This window comes from Prunus persica, chromosome G2 (genome assembly GCF_000346465.2).
Source record: "Prunus persica cultivar Lovell chromosome G2, Prunus_persica_NCBIv2, whole genome shotgun sequence".
NCBI classification, from domain to species: Eukaryota; Viridiplantae; Streptophyta; class Magnoliopsida; order Rosales; family Rosaceae; genus Prunus; species Prunus persica.
The window spans coordinates 22,410,444-22,419,791 of record NC_034010.1 but is presented as its reverse complement, the minus strand read 5'-3'; the positions used below and the strand labels follow the sequence as shown (position 1 = coordinate 22,419,791).

The window sequence follows — 9,348 nt, the reverse complement described above, 5'->3', positions numbered from 1 at the left end:
TATTTCCAATGGGTAAATAGGGCAAGGTATATTAGATAAGACTAAACCTTAATTCGCATGCTATATTAATTACAACTTTATTTTAACCATCTAATTGTACTTCCTTTCTTAATATTGGAAAAAATTGGCATAACATGACACAGTCCCGATCTCTTTGACTACAGGGGTCCAAGAGATTTGTAGTCACTCACCGTTGGATGTAAATTCAACGGTTTACTCACTCTTGCACTCCTTTTAAGAAACTTTTTTGAACCGTTGGATGTTACATCCAACGGTGAGTGACCATAGTCTCTTGGACCCGGGGCTGTAACATGACAATACTAGTTCTTTTTCAAAGATTTTCAGCTTTCTTGTAAAGGAAGAAATGATAGAATACTATAGTATTATGGCTATGTAGTACATATTGTACACATGTTATAATATAGGTAGACGATATGATTTATTTTTTCCCTTTTTAGAGAATAGTATCAGTAAATATTCACTTATATTATAACATGTAAATTATTTTATCAGGTACATTATTAGAGAAAAAAATAGGTATATTATTTGGAGAGAAAAAATAGGTTTGTTTAAAAAAAAAATTGTGTTCATAAAACAAACAATAAAAAGATGATCAAATTATTTTTCATAAAACAAGTAATAGGTGCTTTATTTAGAGAGAAAAAAAGATACATTATTTAGAGAAAAAATAGGTTCATTTAAAAAAAAATATTTTTCAAAAAACAAACAATAAATAGATTATCAAATTATTTTTCAAAATAATTAGAATGTACACTATTATTCATTAAATTATAATAAAATAGATTACTAGTCATATAATTCATAAAAGGAAAACAGCATAATTTTTTTTATTAAATAAACCAAAACGTTAATCACCTATAGATTACTAATACGTTAATGTTGAATTTAATATTTAATTTCAAATAAGTTTCTAAATTAATTCCTACATCCATTACAACCATTTGGAGATCTTTCCAAATTCAACTTGTGTCGTTAGTTACACACCTCCATAACACATTAACTTATAAATATGGGTAGTTTTGGAATCCGAAAAATACAATAAATCAGATTTTTAGTTATATTAGGTTACTTGCTTAGTTGAATCCTAGTCATCGGATATTATTTGAAAAAATTGGGTATTTTAAATAGAAAAACAAAGGGAATTGTAGGTGATTTAAAATGAATTTTATGGGTCTAAGCTCAATTTACTAATTATTTTATATGCATCCCTCATTATGTTATATTCAAACGTGATTTTCCTCACATTATTACTCAAAAAGTTATTGTTTCATCGTCAACCTCATAATAAAACCAGTCAATATGCAAGTAACATGTACAGTGACAGTGGCACACCGAAAATCTGCTCAGCTTCTTAATAAAATATCCAAACATATAACACTAGATAGTAGCTACTTTTTTTTATTATTTTATCTTCTAGCTACTAGCACACCATACAAATATTACTCAACTGAGCAAGTGCGAAATTAAACCATCAAACTCATCAAGGTGGTTCATCAGTCAGCTGTTTTGGGCACCTCATCGGCCTGTGCTTCCTCTCCAGCAGCCTCCTCCGCCTTCCTTTTCTTGGCATTCCTTCCCTCCACCTCACCAACACTACTTTTATCAGTGTCCTCCTCCACTTCCTGAAATTATCATGTCATAAGGATTCATATGCAAACATGTATATATGTTTACACAAAAAAACAGAGAATACATATATATACCAGTAGGTCCACTGCAACTTGGTTGAGGTCTGGAATGCAAGGCCTGGGCTTCAACCCTTTAGCGGAAGAGCAACCCACATTCCACCCCAATGCCCACGGAGTTGGGTGGGTCATGGAGGCGGTGGATGGCATTGGCATGTCAATGGTTATGGGCATTTTCATAAACAGCCCGACTTGGAAGCTTTCCATCACTGCCTCCATAACTCGGTCTTGCAGAGTCAACATGTGCCATATCTCCACCGAGTCCAAACTTCCGAGTCCACTGGAAGTCAACATCTTCAGGTACTCGCTTTTCTTCTCCTCGCCGAATTTGGTGGCCACGTAGTCACCCACACGACTCACAAATTCGGCGAGGTTGATCTCCTTCGCGGACGACACGAATGCCTTCATCGCCGCCGAACTCGCCAGGCTGTGTATGATGTTCGGGTCGGCCATTTCGGAGTTACTGACCCGATCCAGATCAATTATTGTGCGGCCTTCATCGCCGCCGAAGTCGTCATCACTCGATATCACGCAAAGTTTCATGAAGTCGAACTTGTCCGCCGCCGAGAAATTGAAGTTGAAGGCGACACCGGAGCAAAAGGCGCGAGCTTTGACCATACAGCCCTTCGGAATCGGGTCGGTGACGTCCATCACTCGGATGCTTTCTGGGCTAAGAGCTTTGTCTCCGGCGGTCAGGAGGACCATGTAGTATCGGGTTGTTTTGGCACTACGGTCAACCGGGTCACCGGTTTTTGACTTGGGTCCGAAGGCTGGGGCCAAAGGTTCGGGTTCACGGTCAATCGGGTCACTGGCTTTTGACTTGGGTCCGAAGGCTGAGGCCAAAGGTTCGGGTGCACGGGCATGGTTCATTTCGGGGTAGAGGGCAAACGGATGAGATCGGAGTTGTTTGAGTAGCGTATCGGCCAAGTTGTGGCAAATAGAGGGAGCAATAGGAGAAGACGACGACATGGTTATTAATAACTTGAAGGGATGAATAATTCGGGATGAAGAGTAGAGATATGAGACGTTTGTTTTGGAAACTTGAAGGATATATATGGCGCAAGACAGTCAGTCACTTTGTATCACTCCACGCGCCCGCGGGAAAAAAGAAAATTTGCCTTGCGAGTTTTCCCAAGTTTTCCCAAGTTTTCTTTTTGTTGCAATGCGAGTTGGAGTGCGAGAACTTGTTGCAATGCGAGTTGGGGAGTAAGAACTTGTCAATGAGAGTTTGTGAGCGAGAACTTGTTGCAATACGAGTTGGGAGTTGGGGAGCGAGAACTTGTCAATGAGAGTTTGTGAGCGAGAACTTGTTGCAATGCGAGTTGGGGACTTGTTGCAATGCGAATTGGGGAGCGAGAACTTGTCAATGAGAGTTTGTGAGCGAGAACTTGTTGCAATGCGAGATGGGACCCCAAGTTTTATTTTTGCTGCGATGCGAATGACTCAAAGCAAGTGTTTGTTTGCTTTGCTGCGAGATACGCCTCCAAGTTATAATGTCGTTTCCTTTGACTTATTAATAATTGATATCACACAAAGTTTCATGTTGAAGTCGTAGCTTTCCGCCCCCGAGAAATTGAAATTGAAGTTGAAGGCGACACCGGAGCAAAAGGCGCGAGCTTTGACACGTCATTCAAAAATAAAATCAGTGACAACATCCTTTTTCTTGCTGAACTGGAATTGCTCCTATGTGAAACGCTCAGTTGGAGGTGGGAATGAGGGTTGAGCTAGCTATGAGGGAAAGTCAAAGATAGCGGCTCATAAAAATTATAAAATTAGAAGTGCAATACTCTCTCGCCTTCCTTAAAAATTATTGTTTTTCCTTCTGCTCCTGAGATGTCTTTATGGTAACAAGCAAATTAACCTCGTTGTCATTTCCACCTCATTATGTTTGAAGTCGGGTATGTCATTTCCACTTCATCATAGTTTAAGTATTTTTCTCTCATTATTGCCTCTATATTCTTAATATTCAAATTAGAAAGATTTTTAATCCCCCCTTCATTTCCGCCCCATAACCCCCCAAAAAAAAAGAAAAAGAAAAAGAAAAAAGATTGAGCATAACATATGTCATTGTCATTAGATTTAATTACAGTTTCACTACTGGAAAGGACGCTCGGTCTCTTTACCATTTAAAACTAAAATTTGCTCACTTAATTCCCAAAATCTCTAAAAATTGATAAAATTTTCTTACTTGATCATTTCCGTCCATTCTAGTCCACATTGTTAATATACTTACGTGGCATGAGCTTCTTTTAACCTCTCATCACTTCGTCAAAATTCTCATCTGGAATTCCTGTCAGGAAACGTACATATATAGCATTTAATAATTTAATTAATTAGCTGAAATATTAATTTACTTGCTTGAATTTTGTTTGTTATTAACAGTTGAAATATTGATATTACCACAAAACCTAAACTAATTAATCAAAAAAACAAAAATCTTTATTACTTAATTCAAATTTGAGGAAGCAATCCAAATTTCAAAATAAATTGGATTTCGGGTGGGTTCTTCTCCGACCACCTGCGCGGGAGGGTGGTTGGGGTGTCGGATTGGGTGATGGTTGGATAAGGTTGAGGGGTTCTTTTTGGTCGAAGTGTTTAAAGTGGGTTGGGTTGGGGATTTAGGGTTGAAGTGTTTAAAATGGTATTAAATTGAAACTGGGGATGGGGTTATAACTCTGTAGTCACTGCTGGCCTTTTTATTTTTCCCTTTCAATTTAGCAAAAACGAGGTCGTCTACCCAGGTTTTAAAAACAAACAAAAAATATAATTGAAACAAAGTCGTTTTATCTTATCGCTTAAAAAAGAGAGGAAAGAATAAGAATGCACTACATACTGCACGCAAGACTCAAGGATCAACCTTTGGGGCATTTTATCAAACAGATGGTGGGCATTTGCAGGGGTCAAAATTCTTCTCTCAAATGGAGGATTTTGGGGTTGCAGAGTTCACTTGACCACCCTTGTTTCTTTGTGAATCCACCACTGAGTGCAAAGACAAGAAAAATAAAAGACATAGGTGAAAATTTTTAATGAAATTACTGAACGAAAAATATGTCTAGGGTGAGGGTTGGGTCGAGTCGGGTCAGAGAGAGAGAGAGAGGTAGGGTGGATAGCGGTGGCAAAAAGAAAAGATAAGGGAGCTAAAATTACTAAAATGCCCATACCAAGTCAGCATACTTAACGGTTTTGTTGACGGAAATGGTCAAGTAAGAAAATTTTCAGCAATTTCTAGAAATTTTTGTGATTAAATGAAAAAAATTTAGTTTCAAAAGTAAAGTGAGGTCAAACATCCATGTCGAACGGGTGAAACAATAATTAACCCTTGCGACTGTTACTCTATCAGTCGGTATTTTGCCTTCCCGCTAAAAAGTAAAACTAAAAAATAATGACTTTTCAAAAAAGTTGAAAATGAAGCTCAAAGATTTTGAAATTTCAATTTTGCCCATTGTATTTTGGAAAACCACTGAAATGCCCCCTCTATATATAATCCCTCCCTAAAAAAATTTTGTTTTTGAAAGTCGTTCAAACGCCGCACCCTCCACATATGTTGCTCCGTATGGAACTATGAATATGGCTGGCGTGCTGTTGGTTTTCGACACCAGCTTCACGTTCTGGGACTTATAGACAGCCAGCCCAAAGCAAGATCTTTAGCGCTCTCCTATGGTTGATGATAATTACCGGGTGGTTCAGCTGCCACAATGAGGTGAGGAATTTGATATGGAATTAAATTCATGGCAATTTGAATCTGACAATCCTGTTGAATTTTATTTGATTCTGTGTTTAGCAATGGCGTAAAACTTTTGGGCTTTTAATGGTTTGCAGATATCATCTGAGAGAATCGGGGGTTCTTCATAACTGTTCACAGTAATACAAATTCAATATTGATGTGTAAGTTCTGCAATCACTCAATCTTGATGGAAAAAGTTGTATGAAGTTTCAAATGATTAATCTTATGATGGATATTCTTACATTTATGAATATAGTAAGCAATGAAATTATTATAGATGTAGGGTCTAGATTTCTTATTTTGGGCATGAATTTTGCTTTATTCAATGACAAGCTATATGTTATCAGAGAGGCAAAGAACCTTTTTTTTCATAACAGAATATGTGCTTTGTCCCCCTTTACAAATAGGCTATATATTTTCCCTAGTATTTGCTAACATTGGCTTCTGTCACGGCCTTGTAAACTGACAGGAAAAGGGTTTTCCCAAATTGTCTTGAGAGCTTTTCTTTCTTTTCTGGGTAATAGAATACGAGGCCACACAAGCAAGTACTTGTGTTCGTGAGTGTTTGGGTTTGAGACGTAAACAAAAGTGTCTGTACTCTGTACTAAACTCAAGAGGATTTGGGTGTCGGGCATGCATTTGTCTTTTGGAATGGTAGATATTCTACTTTCCAAAAGAAACGAGGCAAATGATAAAAATATGGCGATTTGGAACATTTGTGTGGCATATTGATAAGCAGTTGTATTTAGTATGTACAGATTAAGCTGCAAGATTCATACGACTAGGAATCTTTAATCTGGTTTTATATCAGATAAACCAATACTAGTGTAAAATCATGGCATTTTTCCAGATTCTGCAAAAATAGACTTGATATGCACCTTTCAACTTCATCCCATCTCTGAAATAGGCTCAATATAGTGAGCTAGAGGCACCTTTCAACTTCATCCCATCTCTGAAATAGACTCAATATGCTATAGGAATGGGGATTTCTGGGTTTTAAAAACAAGCAGGGGAATATGCTAAAGGAAGTCAAATATGGGAAATCTTGCAAGTTGTTCTAAGAGGATGAATCTGGTTGCTACCTTTCTAACCTAGGAAATATGCTTGGTGTTGTAAGAAATTCCATCAGGGAAGGAAATTGTTACCTTGCAGCTTAACCTGTTTTCACAAATAGATACATATTAGTGATTTGCATGCCATACATACATGCAACTATAGCATGGAATAAAAAGATGATGCAAAGATTCAAGAGTACCAGCACTAGATTATGGAATTGGATCCAACGTTATAGTAACACATGACGGTAACATTTGTGCTGAGAACCTTACAATCTTACAGGGCAACATATATATAGAGGATTGATTATCATGCTGAGAAAACAGAACTGAACTTGTATCGTGTTATCATTATAATTCAGATGTGTGAATTATACGTCCATATTCGAATGCAGAATTCAATAACACCCAAGGACTTCATGAATCACGCAGCCAATGACTATATTTAAGGTACATGCACTAGTTTGGGACTTGTCATGCTTCCTAGAATTTATAGTAAATCTTGGTTCTCACTGAAATTTATACTGCATTCTCAGGTACTAAACGGAGTGCAATTGTGCAAGTGGCGGGTCATCAGTTTATATCAAGGCAGCATTCTTATCAGGATCAGCCAATCCTAAAAAGATGTCCAAACATAAACAAGGATGCATATCCCTTGCAGCAAGTACAGATGCAAAAGGAATGCATGAAGTCATGGCTCAAAACTGAGCTCCTAACATATACCGCAAGTGTATATCGAATCATTCTAATGCCACAAATACGGTAAGAAATCTGAAATTAACAAACCAGATTAAAACCAGGACAATTGTAGTCTTCAAAGAAAAAAGAAAGAAAACAGGATAAATGTGTAATGCTCAGTCTGTGCCAGAGGAGACTCCACTTCCATCACCCCCTTCTTCTTCTTCTTGTCTTCAGCTGCAGCATCCATCATAGACCGGTCTGTAACCTCACCAACGTGAAGAACTAGTCCAACAGAGTTAGGCTCCACGGCTGTTGAAGGTCTGTCCTTGGTCTCAGGCACAATGCCAGCCTCATCCTGAAGCAAGATTGAAACATAGGTATTCATCTTTCAACAACAAAATAGATCACATACATAAGAATTTCATACAATTAATCTTAACTACGTTTATTTTACGAAGGAAACAGTCTCTTTACTATACATAGAGAATTACAAAGACCGTGTACGACACACCAACTAGTACTCCAAAGATAGAAATCATGCTTTTGGCCACAGTTTACTCAATGCTATGTTACATCCTGTCATGCTCTGTTACTCGATGCTAAAACATATATATAAACGTAATTATTGACTAAGCATCTACGTTTATCCAGACAAATTTTTCTTATTACCCAAGTAAACTCAAATTAAAAAAGTTCTTACAGAATAAATATTTTACAAAAAAAACAAAAACAAAAAAAGGCTTGCTGTAAAAGTAAAACTCGAAATTATTTACGAAGCTGTCAATTAGGCCTCTAATACGAGGTACCGGAATGTTACCGTGGGCAGTATCCTGGCCGGGCCTCCAGCCCGGTGCCGGAGTGGGAAAAACCTCAGGTGGTGCTGGAGGCATGGAGAAACTCAAAGGGCTTGTGCCTAATCCCATATCCTCCATTACCTTGAGCACCTGGAATGGCAGAGTAAGGTAATTCCACATCTTGACGGACTCCAAGTGATCGACCCGGGATGCAGGGCTCACCTTTTCGAGGTACTCTTGAGCTTCTTTCTCCTTTCCTGCTTTGAGCAGGTAGCAATGCACAATTTTGATGAAGCGTTTGTTGCTGGCCACCCGAACCTGCGCCACGCAGTCCTTGAGAAGAGCAGAGTCAACTGGACTGGGGTTAATCTGATCGGCTGAATCGCTTTCATCGACAGCAATTTTTTCTGCAATAGCCTTCTCCAGGCAAGAGTGTGAGAAGCACTTGTCCAGTATGAGAAGCATTTCTTCTTTGTTCGGGAGAAACAGTTCCGGGGTCAGATCGAGTTCTTTGAAGTGAGATTCCATTAGGCTTGCAAGAACATAAGCGTCTGGCTTGAGAGGGGTCGACATCACTGTTGAATTCTTGGGTTTTGGATTTCGGGTTTTTGGAGAAGAAAGGCTATGGTGGTGGGGTTTGAAGAAGGCACACGCTGAGGCTTTGTCTTTGTAGAAAGAGTCATGTTACTATAAATTTTTAACAAAATTTCAGAGCTTTTTGAGAATCAACTTTGATCCCTGTCCTCATCAAAGAGAAAGAAAGAGACACTTCTGGGCCTACCACTGCTCCTTCCCCTACCTCGCCTCGAATCAAATAAATAACTTTATTGTTTTGAATTTTTTTCATTTAAAATAATTTTGGCATTTGATATAGTATAATTCACTAGCCAGAAATGGTTAAATCAAATTGTTATATGTTAGCTTTGTCGGAGAAGAAAGAAAACTCAAACAACAATAATACAGATGGTCATCTTCTTGAACAAATAAAAATAGAAGGGTAATTTTTATTTTACTACTCTGAAGTTTACCAAGTTTCAATCTTTCATATACGAAATTATTTTCATCTAAGTCTCGTACTTGATGTTCATTTTCGTCTCAGTCTCATACCTAATGTTCATTTTCGTAACACTTTCATGTATCCATTAGTGCTTCTGCTAATCCCTCTGTTAAAACGCTTATGTGGCAATCAATGAATCCACATGGACCATACATATTGCGCCATGCGGACTAGAAAAAGAAAAAGGAAGTAAATAATATAATTAAAATATATAAAAAATAAAAGACAAAGATTTATTTCAAAAATAAAAAATGGACAACTACAAAAGACCTCCCAAATTATAGGGTCATTTTCAAGTTCATACCCATGTTTTGGGGCATTTATAAATGGG

General features: G+C 37.8%; 2 protein-coding genes and 1 long non-coding RNA gene across 3 annotated transcripts; 1 reads left to right on the top strand and 2 right to left on the bottom strand.

Moving 5' to 3' along the window:
* LOC18786833 lies at positions 1,281 to 2,745 on the bottom strand. Its single transcript, XM_007218127.2, has 2 exons — positions 1,725 to 2,745; positions 1,281 to 1,643 (listed from the first exon to the last, which is right to left on the bottom strand). The coding sequence occupies exons 1-2, from the start codon at positions 2,673 to 2,675 to the stop codon at positions 1,515 to 1,517; spliced, it is 1,080 nt and encodes a 359-aa protein (XP_007218189.1). The 5' UTR covers positions 2,676 to 2,745; the 3' UTR covers positions 1,281 to 1,514.
* Positions 5,233 to 8,078, top strand: LOC109947574. The gene is made up of 5 exons (XR_002270338.1): positions 5,233 to 5,406; positions 5,526 to 5,591; positions 6,881 to 6,935; positions 7,022 to 7,543; positions 7,993 to 8,078. It is a non-coding gene; the product is annotated as an uncharacterized LOC109947574 (long non-coding RNA).
* On the bottom strand, positions 6,997 to 8,558 carry LOC109947572. The gene is made up of 2 exons (XM_020558038.1): positions 7,984 to 8,558; positions 6,997 to 7,521 (listed from the first exon to the last, which is right to left on the bottom strand). The coding sequence occupies exons 1-2, from the start codon at positions 8,531 to 8,533 to the stop codon at positions 7,517 to 7,519; spliced, it is 555 nt and encodes a 184-aa protein (XP_020413627.1). The 5' UTR covers positions 8,534 to 8,558; the 3' UTR covers positions 6,997 to 7,516.